This window comes from Tupaia chinensis, unplaced genomic scaffold (genome assembly GCF_000334495.1).
Source record: "Tupaia chinensis unplaced genomic scaffold, TupChi_1.0 Scaffold144171_2, whole genome shotgun sequence".
Classification (NCBI taxonomy): Eukaryota; Metazoa; Chordata; class Mammalia; order Scandentia; family Tupaiidae; genus Tupaia; species Tupaia belangeri.
The window spans coordinates 422,115-445,832 of NW_006204028.1; the positions used below are offsets into that span (position 1 = coordinate 422,115).

Below are 23,718 nucleotides of genomic sequence, written 5' to 3' on the forward strand. Positions count from 1 at the left end.
GTGCCCGCCGCCAGGGACCCTCCCCACCCGGCCCGGCTCGGCTCGGCTCGGCTCCGCTCCCCCAGGTCCACTGTTTGCGAATCAGCCCCGACAGTTGACCGCTTCGCCGCTCGAAGCCCGTTTTTTCTGGCTTGACCGAAAAATAAAGTTTCATTCCGCACCCCCCCCCCATTTCCGAGAAACGGGGAGCCCTTTCTCTTCTGGTTCCTTCTCCACATCTGGGAGCTGTGTGGGCAGCGCGCCCACACACATGCCCTCGCATCTCCCGAATCCTGCTACAAGAGCAATCCATTCGACTAACCTCAGTGATTAAGCAAAACAAAACAAAAACGAAGAAAATGTAATAACGAATTTAGAGAGTCCACCATTCCTAGTACGACCTTTCCCCATCGGTTGCAGAAGCCACTGCCTGAATTCCTAGGAAGATCTCAAATTCCTGCAACTCCTGGATTACCCTAGTGTCTTTCTCCTTCCTCTCCCACCCTCCACCCCTGTCACGCTCTCATATTAATGTGCTGTTTTACATTTTTTTTTTTTTTAATTTTTAGGGAAAGTAGAACTGCAAGGAAAACGCCTAGAGATTGAACACTCGGTCCCCAAAAAACAAAGGTAGGAAAGAGCTCTTCTCTGGGGGGTCTGAGAGGCAGTGTTCAGGGGTCCATAGCGTCTCCAGTGGAAGAAACCCATTACTGGCCTTCCCACCCCCAACTCCGGATGTTGGGGGCAGGGAGGGGAGGTTGGCCAAGATCTTGTAATGGGTGGTTTACAGCTTGTAAAAGAAATAAGTTGGGGCTGGGGTGGGCTGGAAGATGTTACTTGCAGAATTAAAGAGAGAAAAATCAATAGGAGAGAAATCTTGTGGAGTTTGTTCAAGGTGTGGGGCTGTTTTTTTGTGGGGAAGCTTAAAATCTTTGAAGGGTGTAGACTCCTGGCGAAGACGATTTCTCCAACTTCCTAGCAGGCCTGATTTTCTGCCTTCCCACCCTTCTCGCACCATAATTCTTAACTAGATTTAAAGGGGAGGGTGGTGAGGGAAGGAAAGCCCCTTTCCACTTCCTAGGGGAAGTGAAATGAACTTCCTGTCCCCCCCCCCCCAAGAGTCCCCTATGGTTGTGCTTCATTATATTTTTGCAGCAAGCAAAGACATTTTTTCCACAGACCCCTAGCCCCTAGTTTCTCACATCTCACATTGCCTTCCCCTCCCCAATTGGATTTTCCAAAGAATATGCTTTGGCTGTACTATCCTTTTCTAGCCCCCCACCCCCACTCCTTCAGCCCATTGTTAGAAGGGGACCATCTGGGGTGAGAGCTTTGTGTTCAGCCTGTGAGCTGGGGCTCTTTGGAGGGTCTAGAACTCAGTGGATGAATGGTGTGTGTGTGTCTGTGTGTCTGAGTGTGTGTGTGTGTTCCAATACCCTCTATCCTCTATCTCCACCAAAATGGGGTACCTCGGTCATACTTCCTGAAAATTCCTGGTGGATTGCAGATCTTTCATTGAACTCTGAAATTCTTGGTTGAACTCTGGCTGGGAAGTCTCAGGGCAGTCTTTCTACTTTCTCAAATTAGACTTTAAGCAGGTTGACTGACAGTGCATAGTTTTTCTCATGTTGCTAGTTGAAAGCAGCCTTCAATAAATCTTTAATGCCTCCCCATCTCAATTGGAAAGGTACTGTTTTTAAGATTAGTCTCTAGCCTTTTCTGGGGACTAGGGAGAAAGAAGGGAGGGAGTGGGTGGCTGTGCTTTTTTTGGGGGGGTGGTTATGAGGATCTAGAAAGTTTAACTGGAAATGGAAGTCTGTTCAGTGGTTTAGCTTGAGATACTTAAGTAACTAGGAACTATTGTATCTATGGGTGATCAATATGGCTTACCAGAGCTTGTGATTTAACCTCAGATGCTTGAAAAACTCTGTTATTGGAAAGGCAATTAGAGTCAGGAGTAAAGAGGCAATAAAATTGGAAGGAAGAAAAGTCTTATTTTGAAACACTTTGTGGAGATGAGAAGAGGAATAGATACACTGGCACCAGTAGGTTTATTGAAAAGATTAAGGATATTTGCACTGAAAGCTAAGTGTTGATGAGAAATTTCCAGAATAACTGGAATTTTGAAATATGTGGACATTTTCTCTTTTGCTGTTGAAGATGGTTTAAATTTGAAAGGAAATAAAACGAAAAGCAAGGGAAATAGTAAAATGTGATGAAATGGGACTCAAAACATTTATATTTTAATTTTCATGGTGCCCTGCATTTATGGATCTTTTTCCCCAAGCCATCTGCTTGCTTTTAAGCTGTTTCTAGGCTCCTTCTAGTTCCCTCCAAAATGCAAAACTGAGGGTCTCTTTTGAGTTGGAATGGAGAGGGGGTTTGTGAGAAGACTTGGTAAAACAAAAACAAAAAAACCCAAAAACTCCCTTTCCACACCCATATTAAATTAGATCTTTTGTGTTCTCTCCCTTCCTGAAATAATTTTTGAGTCTAAACATTGAGTCTTGTGTTTTCTTTTTTTCCTGCCTTTCTCTCTCTCTTTTTTTTTTTTTTTTTTGAGGTGGCTATGAGAAGGCACTTCATTTTTCTAGAATGAATCAATTTTTGAAGTCTCGGTATTTAAAAAAAAGAGTTTGTTTTCATTAAGTCAGTTTGCTCTATCATTTTGTGTTCTTGGAGGAAGCGTGTTGTGGTATGTGTCTTTAGTCTGTGTCTGAAAAGTATTCCTTCAGATAGGTTTGTTACTAGCTTTTGTAATGTCATGGCTGCACAGAACTAGGAACTAGTTAATTAACTATGACTAACGTATTTTGAAGGAAAATAAACAACTATATATATCTGTTTTGTGTATATCTACTCTTGTGTTTCCACCTTTTAAAATAAGAGGACTCTTCTTCCTACGCTCACTGAATGAACTCCAAATGTATGATTTAAATTCCTAAGATTCATAAAAAACTAACAACATAAATGTTCCTGGGATTTTTGGTTTTATTTTTTTTGGGGGGGGAATTAAACAAAAGATAAGTTATTACAGCAGTTACTTCTGGGCAGCCCTGATTTTGAAGTATTAATATATTTTGTTCTTACTTTGACGCTACTTGATAATTGGTATCTTTATAAGAACTCAAGAGATTGAACTCTGTACATTTAAACTGAAAGCAATAATTTTGAATTTTTAAAATGTGTGATATTAAATACCCAGTGTTGGAATTTGTTTAGTAATTTAAGCTTTTTTGTTTAGACAGGAGAAAAAGCAAACGTATTTTAAAAACAGTTGTGGAAAAGGTTTTGTTACATGTGTTTTATTCTGAGAGATTTAAGAGTAGTTAAGGGAAAGGGGGTTCATCTTGCTGGAGACTTTGTTTACTTTGGGAAATGATTTGCTTTTTAAGAGAATTAAACTTGTTACACTTGCCACCATGGTGGGCCTTTTTCTAGAGGAATGTGACCTAAAGATAGCATATTTACTGTCAGCTGGCATCATCAAAATAAAAGGTGTTACTGTAATTGACAAAATATTAAATAAATAAAAGGGACATGTGTGCAGGTTCTAAGTTGTAAATTTGGTGATTTCTTTAGGCAGGTTAATGATTGTTCTTTTCTCTTAGTTGACTTAAAGCAGGACTGGCTAACACTTTCCCCTAAATTTCCAACTATTAAACAAAAGTTAGTCACATAACATTAAGTGTGAGAGCTCTCAAGAGAAAGTTTTCAAACTTGATTCCTATTTTATAGGTTAACTTTAAGTTCTAAAAATAAGGGAAGAGAGATCTTGTAAAAAGATTCACTTTTTTTTTTTTTGTTTTTGTTTTTAACAGCAAAGCAGGGAGTTTATTGAAGGAGATAGAAGGAAGAACCCCAAAAGATTCACTCTAAGTTTTATTTTAAAATGATTGGATTTTCTGAAGAAAGAATTGGATCATTGTTTTCCAAACAAACTACAACATTTCGTCTTCAGAAATGGATTTGCATTTAATAGAAGAAAAAGAAAAGACCTTGTAGTTAGGGGCTGAAAATGAATGGGGGGGGGGGAAGGTGTTAAACAAGGGAGTGAAGTATTGATAAAAGAGTGGAAAGATTTTTCAAGCCTTTTTCTTTAGTGGTTATAATTATAAATGAGTGTCCAAATCCAAAAGAAAGTTAATTCATATAAGGTGAAAGATACATGTGACCAGTATCCAACAAGTTTAAAATAGAAACAATTTATGAACCTTTTAGTAAGAAGATTTTTTTTATCCAATATTAGGTGAGATGTTTTGGGCTTTAAGTAAGAGAAACAATGATTGACTCCATTTTTTCTGTACTGCTTAGAGAAAAGGTGGAATCAGAGCTCATTCTCCCTATTTTAATTTTCACCTAGGAATTAAACTTGACAAATGCATAAATTTAAGTTTTCCTCACTGCTAAAGAAATCCTTCACTGTTACTATTTGGTGTTCAGTATTTCCAGAGGAGTCTTTCTTAAGGATAGTGGTATTTGTCTTTTGGAAGAGTTGTAGGTTTTTGGAACCAATTCCTTATTTTATGATGCAAACTAGAAAGATGAATTTTTATTCCACTGGTTTCTCAAGTGGAGAACTTTTTAGTACAGAAGAGGAAGAAAGGCAATTCCCATCACTAATTTATTCAAAGTGTACTTAAGTGTTTCCAATGTAACGTTGTGATGGTGGTATAGATTTTGGTGGAAAAACCAAAACATTCTTTCTTATAATTATGTTTCAGAGATGAAGTACATGACATTAGCAGTTGGAAGAATCTTGATTTAAAGGTTTCCAGCTTCTAATCTTTTAAAATTACCTTAATATATATCATTTGAATCTATTCTGTGTGTGGGTACTTTTAAGGCTAATTTTTAAGAGTTTATTTATGCTACACTTTAATGTGTAACACAGCCAGTTGACAAAGATTCCATTGAGATAGGCCAACGAATATACAATTTTAAAACATTAAACATTTCAGATCTGGTTTAGTTGAGTGAGAAGAGGGAGACTAAGTTTGGAGATTTTTGTGTTTCAGAAATACTGGTTCTCTCTCTTCCTTGTTGTGTTTGTTGGGGGGTGGGGGGTCATGGTGGTGATGGTGTCTTTAGAATCAGCCTATGAACCAAGGCGTTTGAAGAACAGACATTTTTCCAGCTCTTAGAAATTAAAAATTCAGTCTTGTTCACTCTCCATCCTCTTAGAAGATTCTTAAAAGGTGGCTAATGTCTTCCAGAAAGTGCAGTTTAGGTTTGGGGATGGGAGTAAGGAAGTGAAAAGGGGAGGAAAAAGCAGCAGGGGAGACTGGAGCAATCTGACCATTGAGTCCCGGGTTGGAAATTCCAGACGGGGTAGGGGAGGGGTGCGCGGACAGAGGGAGAGAGAGAGGTTGGGGTGATTTCCCGCTTCCCTTTTAAAAAGAAGCGTCTGAGGCTCACAGCTGTCCACCGCGCGGGGGTCCGAGAGACACCAGGTTTAGAAAACGGGTGGGAGATTGAACACAGGGCAAGGTTGTTTCTGCTTTCAGAGTTGCCTGCCTTCCCTTCCCCTTTTCAAAAAAAAAAAAAGGTGGGGGGCGGGTGGTAGAAAGTCGCGGCGGTGCAGAAGGCGCTTCCTGAGAGCTTGCGCGGGTTTTGCTGCCCTAACCCTTTGCCTGCCTGCCCCTGCTCCAGCTCCCCAGCAGTCCCCAGCGTCCCAGTGCTCCGCGGGGCCACCAGTCGGCCGTCCTCCCTTTAATTCCCTGGCAGAGAACGCAGGCTTGGGTCTCCCAGGAGGACTTCCTTTCCCAGGGTCCCCAAGACCCCAGGCTTGCAGCATGCCTTAGTCCTTGGAACTTCTAGATCCCAGACCTGGTTGTGGCTTCCCCATTTGCAAGGTACAGACCCTTTCCAGCGCCTGGGCTGTGCTAAGACCTTTCCTTTCTAAAGCAAAAGGCCCGTGAGTGAATATGAAGTGAAGAGTGTGGAAAGGGAATATAGAATTAAGGAGGTGGAGAGAAAATGGAGGTACAAGTAGCTGTTGCTCCTTCCCTGTAACTGGGGCCCCTTTTGGCCTGGGGAATAATACAACCTTGGAGAGTTAGCAGTGTCAATTTAAATAATCTGTGATCTTTGCAAAACAACCGCCAGTCCAGAAGGCTGACTGAAACAATAACAAAGGGAATAACAGTAATCAGAGGCTCAGTGATTATGTTGTGAAAGACAAGTCCTCCAGTTGGCCACTGGTAAGGCTTAGAGAATCTTTCTCAGGTCTCAACCAGTGTTCGATTCCATGTTAGTCTGAAACTTTTGTGCCATCCCCCCATTTCCTCTTCTCCTCTGCACCTTTTAAAACACTCATCAAAACAAAAAAATAGAAGGAAAAGTCTCTCGAAAAACATGCACTCAAAGTGTGCACTCATTTGTTATTGACAGTTCGACTAGAAATGATCCTTCAAGATTGCCCCTGTGATAAGGCACAGTTGCAAGAAAGCAGGCCAGCAGCAAGTGCCCAGTTCCCAGGTGCTAACTGACTTGGTGCAAGTGTGGAAGGTCCTTCTGATTTTGACCCAGGCATAGAGGGGTTGGGGGCTATGTATTGATACTTGTTACTGGGTGGGAAGGGGTCATGCCAGCCTTGACATTTCATGTGATGCCAGCTTTCGGACCTGCTTCCTACCTTGACAGCAGGACAGGCTTGCAGTAGATGCAAGAGCCGTGCACAAGCTTTTGCTCTCCACCAGACCCACTGAATAAAATGGGGGTTGATTACTGGTAAATCGCAGGGAAAGTAGGTCTGGACCTTATCATTTTAAATATAGTTGGAGAAAATCTGATTGCAGTAGGCTGAAGTGTAACTGCAGAACAAACAGGGTCAGAAATGGTTCTGCTGCAGGAGTTCAGGTCCCCAGGAGTGTGGCCACCATAAGCTGATTGTGAATGAAATACAGAGCAAGCAGCTGGGTAACTGAAGGAATTTTTGACTGGGTTGTCCAGATATTTTCCCCACTTAAGACAAGTCCGCTTATTAGACAAAGGGCATGTTGGTGGCTGGAAGGGTTGTAAAGGAGGTGTCTGATATGGGCTGGCTGGGAAGTTTGCTCATAGCAGAGGAAGTCTGTGGAGAAAAATATCTCAGTAGATGAGGTGGGACAAGGGGCAGATCTCTCCATTTTCTCTTTCACTTTCTGTTATGACTATTCTATGGATTCTGGTCACTCAAAAAAAATTAAAAACTACAAGATTGATTTCCCTCCACATTAACTTAGAAAAAGAGGGTTAAGGAAGACCTCTCTCTTTTTTTTTCATTTTGAATTAATTTCAGCTAAAAATTATTCATCCAGATGTTTTGACCACTTGAAATGGAAAATGTTAAGTCTAAGTGAAATTTGATTGGGTAGTTTAGTTGAGTTGATTGGATATAGTTAAGTTGCTTGGATGGTCGTTTAGTTGATGGATTAGAATCTTCAAACAGAAATCAGAGAATTCAAACAGAAATCAGAGAATTCGTAAATTAAAAAATTGTTCTTTTTTTTTTTTGGAGAGGTTTTTGCTATAGGGCGCATGCACTCGCCAGACAGACAGAGACAGAGAGATAGAAAGCAAGAAATCACCTCCCAGGGGGGATGGCCACGCTGCAATCCTTTCTCCATTCTCCTCTCGGGATCTTGGGCACGCACTCACATGCGCCCGGCGTGAGTTTAAGCCACTGGGTCCGGGACTCGAACCATGGTTGACTACATGGGAGTCCAGTGACATAGCCATTACGCTAACTGCTGGTCCCTAAAAAATTGTTCTTATTTGTAAAGATTGTTTGTGGGTGTGTGAGTTCTTTGGCAAAAGGAGTGGGAAAGACAGAATTGCTGAAAATTCTTACTGCCCAAGGAGGGAGGAAGTGCTGTTAGGTCAGTGTTAAGTCCTACCCAAGGATCCTCACTCATCCTCTGCAGAGTTCTGGAGGAAAAGTGTTCCTCCCGGGAGAATTCAGGGTTTAAGCTAGGAGCTCAGTTTCTGTAACTGTAAAGTAACTAGTAACATAGTAGCTAGTAGGAGTATTATGTTTTAGTTTCTCTTCCCTGCCCCACTCTGTCCCATAGGTCTGTGGTTAGCTCCATGAGGATCAGACCTGATCAAGTGTAGGGATGCTTGAAAAAGGTGTCCGTCACAGGTTCTGTCTTTGGACTGGGGAGGATGCCAACCTGGGACAAACCCGTGGGTTAGGACCTTTACGTGTACTTATGCGAATAGGCATGTGGAAGGGGATCTGTGTGGGGAGCTTTGAGAACTACCCATGCTAAAAGGAAAATTACCTTTCTCGGGGAGGGAAGATGAAGTTTGTCCAAGCAATCCCACAGAGCCCCTAGCTCATGGAGCCCACCAGTAGTGCATATGTCTCTTACCAATGCTCTTAGAAGGCTTGGCGAGATGGGGTAAATATGGTGGAGAATGCTACTGATTGTGCATTAGGGGAAATGGATCAATGCTATTGCTGTTGATGCCCTGAACCTGGGTTAGGTTCCTTGCTGAAATTTCACACTTCACCCATGTCAGAGGTGTACATAAAGTAGAGACATAGGTGAGAGGGGAGCCACCCTGAATCTGTGGATGAGGTAGGTGTAAGAATTCAGGATGAAGGAGACTGTGTGTGTCCCCTTGGGGGTCTGAGAAAGGAAGAGAGCAGCTTCCCCTGCCTGGTGGGAGATAGGTATGTTCACCTGAACATTCTGTCCTTGGTAGGCTAACAAAGTTCAGGCACCGGGGATTCCTGGATGCCCAGGAGGTGACTGCAAACATTGTTCCCTATTTCCTCTGCCCTTGTAGTGGCCTCACATTCCCTCCCTGTCCCCTGGTCTGGAAACAGCCCCCCAAGATGTGCTCAGAGCCCACCTTCATGCCCACTTGTTCTTTTCAGCTCTCCCTGCACAGGGCGCACAGCCCACTGTGGGCACGTGCACAGTGCACACACATACATACACACATGGCTCACAGCCTCAACCCGGGAGTGAGAATTGAACCTTCTCTTAATTAGGGTAGGGAGAGAAAGGGCTTCCAATCCGGATGTGGTTTTGGACCTTTCACCGGCCTGTGACTTTAATCAGTTACTATAAAGGGTTTTACACGTATGAATAGTTTATGCAGAATGATCTATGTTGCCTCTTTCTGGAGTGGCATTTGGGATTGCTTGGGGTTCATCAACTTTCTTTTAGGTTGAGGAGGAGGAGAAAATGAGGGAGGGGATACAGAAACGGAAATGAGGACTGCTGGGTGGAGTAAACTGGTTGAGGTCATCTATTCAGAGTTAGAAATATTTATTTTACTTCCTCGAGGTCTCTAAGTTGCTGAGGAGGAGAAGTCCAACTGTAATAGAGACCAGTTGCTTTGGCAGGGTTTGGAACCCTAAATTAGAGGGCAAGGATGACTCTTTATGGAGGGACGTGGCTGTTGGTGGTTGCAGCCGGTGTGTTCCAAGGGAGGACTAGATGCACGAGGATGTTGGCTGGGGAGGCAGCAGGATTCAGAATATCTTCTTCCCTCATGTGAAGTGTTCACTCCAGCCACTTCTTATTTAGTGTAGCAAAAAGGAAAATTGAGCTGCAGAAGTCATCTTATCTAGAGAGTTTTCTTTCCTGTTGTTTGTTACTGTTTGATCTAGAGATGTTGTAGCTGCTGGCTTTTCGAAATAGGGTCGAGAGAGATTCCTATCCTGGATGAGTTCTGGGGGTAGGTAGTCAGGGAGTGGAGTAGAATGATCTTCCCAAACCTCTTAGACCTCTGAGATGTTTCACTTTCCTACCTCTGCTCCTTTAGTTGGCCATCTTGAATGAGTAGGTTCCTTTAAACCTCTAAGTAGAAGAGGGGTGCCGCCTTCTCTGCAAAGGGGGGTACTTGACACTCAGTCATTGATCATGAAAAGCATCTAAAATGTACATTTACAACCAAAGTCCATGTGCGAAAATGTTTAACAAGATGGTACTGACTTCTGCAGTAGCTCGCATATTGCTGCCAAGATTGGTACCGCTGGTCGCATATCCATTCATCCATGCAGGCATTCATTCACTTATTATTATTATTATTATTATTATTGAGTTCAGCTTTTTATTGGACACATTACAAACTAGAAAAAATATGGCACGCTTCACAAGTTTGCATGTCATCCTTGCGCAGGGGCCATGCTAATTATCATTCCGATTTTAGTATATGTGCTGCTGAAGCGAGCACATTCTTATTATTATCTAAGTTTTTGCTATAGGGCACATGTGCTCACCACAGAGAGAGAGAGAGAGAAAGAGAGAGAAACCATCCCCCTAGGGGGATGGCCACACCATGATCCCTTCTCCATTTTCCTCTCAGGGTTTCTGGCAGTGCATGCACATGTGCCTGGTGTGTTCATTCCACTTATTTTTTTTTATCTGTTAAGAGTCTATAGTGGGACTGGTAGGTGCTGTGGTGATTGGGGCACTGGACTCCCACATGGCTGACCATGGTTTAAGTCCTGGACCTGGTGGTTTGTTTTCTCACTTTCTCTCTCTTTGGTTAAAAAAAAAAAAAAGATGATAAATACAATTAAATATTTTTTTGAAAAGTGTCTATCATTGCATGATAATGGTCTTTGCTAGGAGGACATTGAGGAATAAGTGAAAGAGCTTGGTCTTATAGAGGAAATGGAAGGAGTTTTAATTTTGTCAGATAATTGTCTGGAAGTTTTGGTTTTTCTCCTTCTTGTGTTTTTTTTTTTTCTCTTAGTGTTTTTGTTTGTTTGTTTTTCTTTTGCCATAGGGCATAGGTGCTCCTCAGAGACAGAGAGAGAGAGAGAGAGAGAGAGAGAAATTCCTTCACGGGGAGATGGCTATGCTGCAATCCCTTCTCCATTCTCCTTTCAGGATTTTGATCACACACACACATGCACCTGGCATATTTTTCTGGCCACTGGTCCTGGGACTCGAACTGTGGAATTGACCATGTGGGATCCAGCGCCTTAACCACATGTCATCTGCTGACTCTATCCTTGTACTTTTTAAATTTTATCTTAAATTGTCAAATATATAAAAGGTAGAATGTATCGCCTTGACCATTTTTTAAAAGTTTTTATTTATTTCTCCCACGAGTGAGACAAAGAGCTAGAGAAGAAGAGATAAGGAGGACCCCGACAGGGTCTTGACAGCCTGATTCACCTCCAGTCTTTAGCTGACCCCTGATTGGTATACCAGCCAGCATGACATGAAGCAGGAACTTTCCATGTGGGACTCTCTTTGCAGAGCATTGCGTTTTATCACTGTACCAGGCCATCCTAACCATTTGAAATGTACTGTTCAACATTCTTGGGACCAGCAAGTGGCGTAGCAGTTACGTCACTGGACTCTACATGGCCAAAAAATGGTTCGAGGCCCAGCCTCTGTGGCTTCTAAATCACGCTGGTCATGTGCGCATGTGTGCCCAAGATCCCAGGAGGAGAATGGCGGAGAAGGGATTGCCATCACTCCCAGGGGGTGATTTCTCACTTTGCCTCTCACTGTCTGTCTCCTGCAAGCGCCCTAAGGCAAAAAGCTCTTGGGGGAAAAAAAAAATTCTTATTGCCATGTACCATCACCTCCATCCATCTCTAGAATTCTCTACATCTGGCAAAATAGAAACTCTACCCATGAAAAAAAGGCAACTCCTCTGTCTCCTTTGGCCATTCATTTTCAATGAGTAGTGGTGCTGGGATTTAAAGAGGGTCTTTCTTTTTTTTATTTTTTTGCTTGATCCCACCTCTGTATTACATACTGTTGGTTATTTATTGGGTTTTTATTTAGTATGATTGGGTGTTCTTTTCACCATGGGGAAGGGGGAGAGAGGAGCTGGGAGAAAGAGGGCCAAGGTACCAGAGAACTCCCTTGTCTGACCTTCAGTGTTTTCGCTTTAGATCCGGGAGAAGCTGGGACAGCGCAGAGGCCAGGAGATGGTGCACTAATGTGAGAGGCACACAACCTTAGGAACAAAAATAGAGAAGGGGGCTGGAGGTAGCCTGGGCTTTGGAGGATCGGTCGGGGAAGATAGAGGAGCTAGAGGAGTGGGTTAAGGAAAGCCTTGGAGATTGTGGGAAGACAGTTCATTTAGAAGAGGTGGGTGGCATTCGGGGTGGGGGAGAAGTTACAGAAATGAGGCTCTCAGCTAGACAGAGCCAACACCCCACCTATTCATTTCCCTTATCGAGCATCATCTTTGGCTTCTGAGCACTGTGCTAGGTAATGAGGATTCAAAGATGAGTTCCATCTAGTTATGGGGGAGCGTTTACTGGGGCTCTACCTGGCATTGTGACTTCGTGGGACCCTCAAGGTATCATTTTCATTTTGCAGAAGAAACCGAGGCTCTGAGTGGTTAGAGGAGCTTAGCCAAGATTGTATCTTCAGGGTACAGAAGTGCTAGAATTCCAACTCGGGTGTTTATTTGTCCTTGCCTGAGGACTCCCAACTGCAGGGGACAGGAGATCCTCTTAAGGCTCAGGCTGAGTCTTGTCTCGAGCTTAGCACAAAGCAGGCCCAACATGAATTTCCCCCGGCTCTGAGTCTCCTTCCTTCCAGAGTGTCTCACCCCTGCTTTGCATTTTATTTTTCTCTCACGCTGGTATTTTCAGGCCATCTTGAGTGATTGAGAAGACTGAGATGGGGAGGTCCATAGTCCTTGCCCTTTTTTGAGCAGCTAGGATGGAAAGTGGGTTTCTGCAGTAGAATTAAATTACCACAGGAAAGGAACTAAGAAAGACCTGAGTGAGGTTAGAATCAGGCGTCCGTCCTAGCCTGTCCTTTTCCACGTGTGTGGATCATGGGATCTCGGTTAGCATCTCTTCCTGGGTCTCCATTTCCTTACCCGATTCCTCCTCGTTCCAGAAATCCCATGACATACACTGGATGAAGTATTTTGAGTTCTAAGAGCCTATATCCTTTGACAATTTAGGAAAGCACCAGGGCTGGAGGTTTGGGCTAACCCCTCTCCCCCTTTTGTTTGGGTTCAACCCTGGAGAAAACCTTGGGGGGAAGGGCAAGGATTGAGATGCTAACCTTCCCTTCCAGCTCCTCCCCTCAGGAAGGGACAGAGCTGACCTTTGTTACTTGCCTACATGCCTACAGAATCATAATTCATCCTTCCTACGTGGTTGTGTCAAGGAGCTAGAAGCCAATTTACCTTTTCTTTTTTTTCTTTTTTTTTTAATCGGGCACACAGAAAAAGGTGCACCATGGAGAGGCACATGCCGGCCAGTGTCACCCAAGGCTAGTCGCTTAACCGCTCTGAGCCTACTTTTTCATGTATAGAATGGAAATGGCAATATTCCCAGTCTCCTGGGGTTGAGAGACCCCAGTCAATCTCCGGTGGTTGTTTGAGGTTCATAGGAGAGTGTGAGTATAAAAAAGTACTGAACTCTTCAAGCGCCGTGCCGAGATGAGTTATTGACAAATAAGATCACTCATTGATGACTCTCTAAAAGGGCTGGCAAAGTTTATCTTCACCCCCAAACAAATTCCCAGCTCCGGTAGGGGGCTAGAGTGACTTCTGTTATACCTTGACGGTAGGGCTTCCCAGAAGGCATGGGACCTGCCCTGGGAGGAGAGGGCTCTTTCCTCTCCTGGGCCCCGGAAGGCTCCGAAGTTCTGCGCCCCCACTCCACCCACCCCACTCCCTAGCCTCAGTTCCTGCCTTCTCGGTGGGGGGCCTCCTCCGCAGCCCAGCCCAGGTCTCTAAGGAATGCCCTCCGGGGTCATTTTCTCCCTCCAGCTTCTGCGGCCTCTCTCCCAGCCTCTTCCCGGCTCCCTACCCCCAACCGGCTCCCACTTAAATGCTTGCAGGCCTGTTGGCAGGCGGGAGCCCCCTCCCCCACAGGACCACCTCAGTCACGGCCCTGACCACAGGGAGGTCGGGTCTGGATTTACTAAAGGACCCCGGAGCGGGAGCCTGCCCCTCGCTGGCTGCCTGGCTCGCCGATGGGGTCGGGTTTCGGCCGGTGGCTCAGGAGAGAGACAAAGGGCAAAGTCCTGGTCCCCACCCCCACCCAGCAGCCCCCGGCGCGGGTCCCCTCCCCCTCTGGGCCCTGAGTGGGTAGCCCAGGTTCCTTTGGACAGGCTTGGAGCGAGTCGGGGGACCGAGGGGGCTTTGGCGGCCCAACATTGTGGACTCTGCAGACCCCGCAAGCTTGACCACCCGGGGGCATCCTCTGCGCCCCCACCAGCCCACTCTGTGCGCTCTGGAGCCTCGGCCCACCCAGAGAAGGGGTGGGAGGGTGCGCTCAGCTTTCCCCGGGGTAGGTGAGGGGCTGGGGAAGGGGGCCGCCCGGTGGGGCAGAGGCCGACGCCAGCCCGGCCCCTCAGCTGCTCAGCGCTTCTCAATTGCTCCTTCATGAGGACTCCCCTCCTCCCCCAGCTGCCGCCGCCCTCCCCCAGCCCAGCTGCTGCCGCCCTTCCCTTCCCGGGCACCTCTTTCTCCCCAGTTGCCGCCTAGGTCCTTTTGACGTTAGGGACCTGCCCCTCTGCTTGGCCAAGGGAGGGCGAGAACTGTCTTGGAAGTCTGGCGGCAGCCCTTTGGGGCAGGGTCCCCGAGCAGGTCTCAGGATGGGCATCCCTGTGAGAGGAGGGCGGTTCTGAATAAAAACTGACTCCCAGGAAGAAACAAACCCCAGCTTCCAGAAGTTTCCTACCAACAGGTCTTTATGGGCAACAGGAGGGGTGACAGTTAATCCTTGGAAGGGACAGACAGCTCCTTGCCAGGAGCAGGATAAATGTAATGATTATTGAAATGTGGACCAGGACACATTCTCATCCTTACACAGGGAGCTCAGCATTCCGAGAATAGAGAATAGAATTACAGTTCGGTGGGGTCTTCTGGGGTGCAGAGCTGTGAATTGCTGATTGGTTTCTTTGAGACTGATCTGGTTTCCCTCCCCTGGCTCCTGGGGGCTGCACCTCAGAGTCCTGGTCAGGAGCTGCGCCCTCCATGCTTGCTGTTGGCTCCTGAGCTGGGGAGACCCCCTCTCTGCCATGTCTCTGACCTCCGTGATGCTTTTCAGGACAGCGGCTCCACCCTCAGCTGGGTCTGGGCCCTTGGAGAGATGCTGCCATCTCTCTGGAGGTGAAGCGAGGCTGGGGCCAGGGCTGGCACGGTCCCCCCTTTCACATTTCCACATCAGTGCTTATTAACTTCCCCACCCCAGCACGCCCTTGATTAGCCTGAGAAGATGGAGGGCGTCCCCCCACCCCCCTGCTTTCTCTCCCCACCTGCTGACCGCCAGGAAGACTGGCTGCACTGCTCAGTGGTTCCCTCCTTTCCGTTTGTCCCCACACGTTAGGTGTCTTGGCCACACCTCAGCCTCACCCAGGTGTCTTCTCCACACCTCAGTCCCACCCTTCCCAGATCCTTTTTGCTCCCTGTTTGCACCCAGGCAGCTGCACAGGGCCGGCCCCCTCCAGCAACCTCTTTAAGGTTAAAGAGCAAGATTTGAGGCCGAGAGAGCTAGGAGGGATAGGGGGTGGCAGTTGGCCCAGGCAGACGTGGAATTAGTCTGGAAAGAACTCCGCCATCCCAGAGCTTCTGTTTTGGCTTCCGTGGTGCTGCCCAGATGGGCAAGGAGAAATCTGCGGGCTTCTCGTCAGACCATTCATTTGCGAGATGAGCGAGTGGAACCAAGCGTTCAATGCAGAAGTCCCCGTGCTCTCTCCTGCCAGTCATTAGTGCCTAGCACCCGGTGTCACACCTTTGCTTTCGTGCCTACCATAGGTCCAGGTAGGTGACATTAAAAAAACAAGAAAGTCTCGGAAGGTTAGAGCTTTTGCTGACTACCCTTTCACCCTGCTAACGAAGCTCTCTGACAGCCATCCAGCCGTGTTATAGGCCAGTTAGATCTTCGGCAAGTTAGATCTTGTGCCCAAATTAGAGCCGCATGCAGTAAAAGCCAGTTGGCACGCACTTAGCCATACAGAATATGGGCACTTTTCCTACTCCTGACGTCGAGGCTGCAAGCGTCTGCCGGGCTCACTCACACTTCCCGTCACAGAGAAAGCTGCTCAGTGCGGAGAAATGAGCGCACAGCCTGGGGGAGCTGAGTTCTAGTCTTTCCTCCTCTTAGCCTCAGTCTCTACCTCCATGAAATGAGGGTGACAGTTTAGGGTCTTCTCAGCCTGAGGGGCTTATGCTTCTTGTTTCTACCTCCACGTGTGAGTCTTTTTCAGCTGGAATTTCTTGGTGACAGGTTAAGGGCTGAGTGTGTGCCTCTGTGGGTCATGTTAGAAGCGGAGTGATGTCCTCCTTGCCCTCGACTCCAGGTAGACCAGGAGTGTGATATTAAACATAGGCATAAGAGCCCTCCAAAGGAGAGAGAGTAGCGGTGCAGCCCAGAGGAGCTGCTGTCGTCCGTGGTGTTAGTGCAGGAATCAGGGCACACGTGGACAGCGTGTGTGCCGGCTACATTGAAAAGACCATGTGCAAGGACGGGGTTTCAGATGTGTTCCGCCCGCTTGGCTTTATTCTCCCCATACCTTGGCTTTCTTCTTGGTGGGGCATGTGCTCTCTTGGTCCCACACCTCCCAGCAGGTCAGTTTTCCAGACCTACTCCTGCCCGCCTGTCCGCCCGCCTGTCTGGCTGCCCTGCCTCTGGATCAGCCTGGCACAGAGCCCTGGGCATTGGGCCAGCTCCTCCTCTGCTCCACGACCCCGCCCCCTTTCCCAGCTACTGCCATGCCTGAAGCGTGCCAGATCCGCCCCCTTCAGAAGTTTTCCTGGACGATTTTTTTCTTTTTGATCACCTCTCCACCCTGCAGGGATAAGGAGGCAGAATGGGCAGGGAGGACGAGACAGCGGTGACCTTCTGGAACAGGCAGCAGTGGGCACGTTAAGGCAGCGTCTAGCTGGGCAGGGACATCAGCTTTGGGAGGAAGCTTCTCACACGTGACCTCTTGTTGGGTCAGTATTATCACCCATCCGAAGGGGTCTTCATTCCCAGTTAACTGTGTCCATTCCCTCCTCTCACCCCATTCTTAACTAACCCGAGCACCCTGCTGGACTGCAAATTCCCTGAACGCAGGAGCTCTGCTGGTCACCCTGCACTCAGCACCTAGCACCCAGCAAGCACTGTGCAGTAGAACATGAGCCTCCTGGATTTGTTCTAGTTTTCCATAGCCTCATTAAAAAACAAGCAGATGAGGGCCAGCAGGTGGTGTATGGTTAAGGTGGATTTCCGCACAGCCAACTATAGATCAAGTCTTAAATCTGGGCAGCTTGAAACTCACACCGGGTGCATGTGGATGCATGCCCAAGAACCCGAAAGGACAGCAGAGGAGAAGGGATTGGAGGAGAAGGAATTGCTGCATGACCGTCCCCCCTGGGGGGTGATTTCTTGCTTTTTCTCTTTCTCTGTCTCCTGTGAGTGCACGTGCCCTATGGCAAAAATCTTGGAAAGAAAGAAAGAAGGGAAAGGAAAGGAAGGGAAAGGGAGGGGAGGGGGAAAGGGAAGAGAAGGAAAGGAAAGGAAGGGAAGGGAAGGGAAGGGAAGGGAAGGGAAGGGAAGGGAAAGGAAAGGAAAGGAAAGGAAAGGAAAGGAAAGGAAAGGAAAGGAACGGGATGGAATGGTGATTAAGGGCACTCGACTCCCACATGGCCGATTACAGTTCAAGTCCTGGACCTGACGGCTTGCTTTCTCGCTTTCCCTTTTTCTCTCTCTGTCTCTGGTCAAATGAAAAAATAGTAATAACAAATGGAATTAAATAAATAATAATTTTTTAAAGTTTTTTGTTGTTGTTGTTGTTATAGGGCATGTGTATTCCCCAGAGAGAAAGAGAGAAATCACCCCTTTCCGGGATGGCCACTCTGCAATCCCTTCTCTATTCTCATAGGACTTTGGGTGCACATGCACCCTACATGAGTTTCATGTTGCTAAGTCCGGGACTCCATCATAGTCAACCATGTAGGAGCCCAGCATCTTAACCACTACTCCACTGCTGGCCCGGAGATAAATAAAATTTTAAAACGTAAACTTTTATCAACATAAAAATTGAGTTCTGATTTGCACTAGCCACCTTGCCTGTTCAGGGGCCACATGTTAATGGTTACTGCAGCGGACAGGGCAGGCCCAGTGCATAGTAGCTGCCAAGATAACATCTGTGGAGCAAAACGTGTGGAGTGAACGGCTACAGCAGAAGGGCTGTCCAGCAGCCTTGAGGGAGGTCACGGTAGCTGTTAGAAATCCTTAGCTGGTGGTGTGATTCTGTAGGGAGTGAAACATCTTTCTGACTCTCGCTTTTTTCCAGCCTGGAGTTGTAACCTCAACCACACACTCCATAGCTGTGTTTCCTGATTGTCTCTGGCTAGTGTCTCCTCCACTCAGATGCCTGCAGGCCTGACTGAATTTAGGACTTCATTGAGATAAAGTTAAATGTGTAGGTGTGGTGGGTTTATGAATGGATTCTGAAATCTTCATTAACCCTGAAATCTCTTAATCTCTCTCTTTCTCTCTCTCTCTCTTTTTTTTTTTTTTTTTTTTTGGAAATTTTTTTGCTTTTGGGACTTTGGCCCACCTTTGCTGTAGGGCATGTGCGCTCACCAGAAAGACAGAGGGAGACAGAGACAGAAAGTGAGAAATCACCCCTCTGGGGGATGGCCATGCTGCAGTCCCTTCTCCTCTCCAGATCTTGGGCACACACGCACACACGCCCGGTGTGAGTTTAGGCCACCAGGTCTGGGACTTGAACCGTGATTGACTACATGGGAGTCCAGCGACATAGCCATTATGCCAACTGCTGGTCCCTGAAATCTCAACTGTGTGCAAATTGTTCAGAGTTTCCTGATGGAATGTTCTGACCTTTCATGACATTCCTAATGGGAATTGAGTCTAGAAGAAGAATGAAAGTAAAAACCAAACTAGTAAGGTGTTCCCCTTTAGGTAGACAAGCTCCATCCCTGTCTGGAGACCTTGTAAGGTGGACTGATCTTACTCCTTGCTTCCCAGATGGGAAAAACTGAGAGTCACAGAGTCGAAGGCTTGACTTGCCCCAAACCACTCATCAAGCCCGAAGCATGGCCTGGGGACGGGGTGGAAGCAAGGAACTAATCTAAAGATGCAGAGATGGAAATGAAAGATGGAGATGAAAGTCTAGGCTTGATTGGAGGCAGGGCCCTGGGGGGTGGGGTCCCAAGCTTGACAAGATTACAAAACTGCTGCCACCGCCCTCCTCCCCACCTCCACCTCTGACTGCAAGCCCCACCCTGATTCCGAGGAACTCCTTGCCTCAGCAGGGAGTTTTTATTCCTCCCCTCAATAATTTTGAAGTCAGTCCTAGCTGTCATTTTATCTTATAAATATTTCTGGATATCTAAAATATAAAAACTTTATATGTTATTATTTTGTTGTGGTTATTGCTAGAGGGCATATGCGTTCACCAGAGAGAGACAGAGAGGAGTAAGCACCCACCCCCAGTGGGGTCACACCGCAATCCCGCCTCCATTTCGCCCTCCTTTTGATATCTTGGGCATACACTCGTATGTGTTCAGGATGTTTCTCAAACCTTGTGGTTGGCCATGTAGGACCCAGCTGCCTTTAACCTCAGGCCACAGGGCCAGTCCAACATGATTTTATTTTTAGACTATTTCTTCTGAGAGAGATAGAGACAGAAAGAGACAGTTATTCCCCTAGCCTTCATGCTACCCCCAGCCAGCCTGGATGGTTGGCACACTCACGCACCCTGCAAGGGTCGAAGAATGTGAGCCTGGGACCTTTTCCATGTGGGTCCAGTTGCTCCACAATATGATTTTACAAGATTAACAAGTATGTCTTAGTGCCATGAAATATCTAGACGGTATTCAGTATGCCATGGAATCAATTTTCAACCAACTGTGGAAATAAGAGCCGGAAAAAGAAGTTAATAGCTTAAAGAATTACAGGTGGGATGCTTTGCCTTATTGTAGAGCGACACCCATGTGGCAGGCCCTCTGTCCTGTATGTTGTGCGAACTCTTGGTATTTAAATGTGTCTTCATAGGGCCAGCAGGTGGTGTGGTGGTTAAGGCTTGGGACTCTCACATGGTGGCCCCGGTTGAAATCACACCTGGTGTGCATGCATGTGTCCCCAAAATCCCAGGAAGAGAATGGAGGAGAAGGGATTGCGGTGTGGCCATCCCCGGTGGGGATATGTATTTCTATCTCTCTCACTGTCTATCTCCTGGAAGCTCCTGCGCCCTATGGCAAAAATATAAGATTTGTTGGGGCCAGCAGATGGTGTAGCAGTTAAGTCGCTGGACTTTCCACATGGCCTGACCCAGTGGCTTGAAGATCCTAGGAGAAGGAATTATGGTGTGACCATTCCCCCAGGGGGTCATTTCTTACTTTCCCTCTCTGTCTCTGTTTCTCTGGTAAGGGCTGCGGCAAAAATCTCTTAAAAATTTGTCTTCAAACCTAACATGCGTGTCCTTTGGCTTCTTAACCTTCCACCCCCATCAAAAAGCAACACGATACTGCAAAGAGCCTGGGGTCAGGCAGGCTTTGGGTTCAAATTCTGAACGGCTTTTCAGTGGCTTTAGTGGCTCTGTGATTTAGATAAGCACTTTCGTGGGTAATGAATGGGAGGATTATATCAGATGAGGAATCTCAGAGCCTGACATAAGCTCTCCAGAAATGTTCGTTTCCTTCATTTCAAGTTTGCCAGGCCCTTCCCTAATTGTGACCCATTTTCCTTTCCTTTACATACCTTGAAGTCTTTATTTATATTTTTAATTTCTTTTTTTTATTCACACACGTGTGCACGCGCGTGAGATAGAGAGAGAGATAGAGAGGCACCCTCCTCCAGAGTCTCTTTCCTCAAGTCTTCCAGCCCGTCGGATCTTGGTCAGTTGAGCATGTGTGTGGCGTGTAGTCAAGTTGACCTGGCCAGGAATTTGAACCACGTTCTCCATGTGGGGATCATGGAGCCTGCCCACTTCTTGAACTCTGAGTGTGAAAGGAGTGAAAGGACGAGAGAGCTTCCAGACTAAGGAGAGTTCCCAGCTTTGTCCCTTTCCTGGTCCCAGCCCTGTCCCTTTCCCAGCCCCAGCCCCTTACGCTGTTGCAGGGTGTGCGTCCTTTCCTGAATCTCTGCTGGATTCTGAAGAACAGTCACTCAGATCTGGTGGCCTTCGTGCCCACTGCTTGGCCTGATGGCATTCAAGAGGTGGCAGGTCCTTGGTAGCTGTGCTGGGGGGCCAGGGCAGGCGGAGAGCACAGGAAATCATTAGGCTGGTGTGACCATTGCCTTCATACCCAGGGGCTGACAGCGTCATCCTTTGAACCTGTTCATGAGCTATAGGAGGGAACGCAGGGAGTCCTCCTTCCTTCTCTGAACTATGTGTTGGGTTAGGGGCTCCAGGCTCAGAGAGAGGCTCAGGCCGTGGTGCCCTATTACCTGTAGGGCAAAGGCACAGCTTAAAACCCTGTTGAAGCTGGTCTTTTGAAGAACTTGGAATGGATCCTTGGGATGAATCATAATCCTTTAATTGGGGAGCTGGAGGCATAGGGATGGGGCTTTAGGTGATAGTATTTTCTCAGTATTTGTACCAAATATTTGCAGATGTATTTACATATTTTAATTATTAATATTATTTTTAAGATTTATTCATTTATTTCAATTTGCTACTATTATTTTTAAATTTAAACAGAAAGAGGGACCAGCAGTTAGCGTAATGGCTATGTTGCTGGACTCCCACGTAGTCGATCACGGTTCGAGTCCCGGACCCAGTGGCTTAAACTCACACCGGGTGCGTGTGCATGTGTGCCCAAGATCCCGAGAGGAGAATGGAGGAGAAGGGATTGCGGCGTGGCCATCCCCCCTGGGGGGTGACTTCTCGCTTTCTATCTCTCTGTCTGTCTGGCGAGCGCACGCGCCCTATAGCAAAAACCTCTCCAAAAAAAAGAAAAAATAATTTAACCAGAAAGAGACAGAGAAAGAGAGAGAGAAAGGGAAAGTGAGAAAACAAGCCACCAGGTCTGGGACTCGAATTGTACTCAGCTAGGTGGGAATCCAGCACCTTTAACCACTACCGCTGACCCCTTTAATTTTTATTTTTAAAGCTTATGTATTTCTTCTATGAGCAAGAAAAATGAGAGCAACAGCACCCCCAACAGGGTCTTGACATCACAACCTACCCCCAGCTTCAACCACCTCTGGGTTGGGCATGTACAAGCCCAGGTACTCTGGGGTGTCCAGACCGGAGCTGGGAACCTTCCCCTGTGGGCTTGCCTTGCAAAGCGTCCTGTGTTACCACTGTGCCACCATCTGAACCCCTTTACATTTTTTTATTTTTTAAAGATTTTTGCCAGGGACCAAGCAGATGGCATAATGTTTACTAATGTTGCTAGACTCCCATGTAGTTGATGCCAGTTCAAGTCCTAGACCTGGAGGCTTAAAACTGATGTCAGGCACATGCACATGCGTGTGCGTGCTCAAAAGCCCAAGAAGAGAATGGAAGAGAGGGGATTGTGGTGTGGCCATCCTCCAAATGGGGGTGATTTCTTACTTTCTCTCTGTCTCTTCGGTGAGCACACATGCCCTGTAGCAAAAATCTCTCTCTAAAAAAAGAAAGTTTTTCAGGACCAGCAGATGGCATAATGGTTACGTCCCTAGACTCCCACGTAGTTTGGTTCGAGTCCTGGACCCAGTGGCTTAAAACTCATGCAGGGTGCATGTGAATGAGTGCCCAAAATCCCAAGAAGAGGGATTGTGGTGCGGCTATCCCTCCTGGGATTTCTCGATTTCTGACTGTTTCTCCAGTGAGTGCATACGCTCTATAGCAAAAATCTTTTTGAAAAAATAAAAAGACTTGTCATAGGGTGTGTGCACTCAACAGAGAGAGACAGAGAAAGTGAGAAATCGTCCCATGCCCTCGGAGAATGGCCACGGTGCAGTCTCCTTTCCATTCTCCTCTTGGGAGTTTGAGCATGCACACAGATGCACCTGGTGTGGTTTTTCAAGCCGCGTGGTCTGGGGCTTGAACCATGGTTGGCCATGTGGGAATCCAGTGCCTTCACCACCCGGGTACCTGCTGCCCCACACCCCTTTTTAGATACTTTAATAACGACTTGCCATCCTGCGGAATGGCTCACTGGCAGCCCTACCTGCCGCCTTGCCTTTTCTGTGCGTCGGGAGACTTGGATGCGGACCAGCGCTTCCTACATGGCAGGCACCTTGTTCCCATGCCTGCCCTTCAGTCCTCACACAGCAGTATCAGCTTTCCACAGGAGGAAGTTAGGGCGCGGTGCAGAGGAGCAGCCAGTCAGGGTGCGTTGGCTTCTGCTGGATCCCTGAGCTCTCGGGACGGTGCCCTGCCAGGCCCCTCTGGGCCTTTGTCAGTGTTGTGGCATGGACATGCCACCAGCCGGTCCAGGGAAGAAAGGCATACAGGTTACCGTTGGCGGCAGTCTCCCTGTGCGTTGCGCCTGAAACAAATTAGGTAACGCCATACTTAATAGAAGCCAGGCCAAGGGTTTTAAAGGAGGTTCTTCATGGCCTCTGTTCCCCTGTGCTCCCACCTCCCAAGTTGTGTTTTAATCTGGGCTGGGGGCTTTGCTGAAAGGAGGCCTGGAGTGGGTTCCCAGGGTGGGGTGTGTGCCCTAGAGGGGTGGGTGAGCTTGTGCCGACTGGGGGTGGGGGAAGGCTGCTAGGATGTCTTTTCTTTCATTGGTTGGGTGGCCCTGTTCTCCTCCCCCCTCTCTCTCTCCTGGAACATTCCAGACATTCCAGACGATCTGCCTGCCATTGCTTTCAGGATATGGACTAACATCCCAGCCGAGATTTGATTT

At 47.1% G+C, this 23,718-nt stretch overlaps 1 protein-coding gene and 1 pseudogene across 1 annotated transcript in view; one reads left to right on the plus strand and one right to left on the minus strand.

The window, feature by feature from the left end:
- The window catches only part of IGF2BP1 (insulin like growth factor 2 mRNA binding protein 1), a 52,917-nt gene that overhangs the window by 914 nt on the left and 28,285 nt on the right, over nt 1-23,718 (plus strand). The window contains exon 2 of the mRNA XM_006166148.3: nt 549-609. Coding sequence (XP_006166210.1) covers nt 549-609 — 61 coding nt within the window. The remainder of the gene's footprint in view (nt 1-548; nt 610-23,718) is intronic.
- LOC114005650 (uncharacterized) lies at nt 10,057-10,155 on the minus strand (annotated as a pseudogene).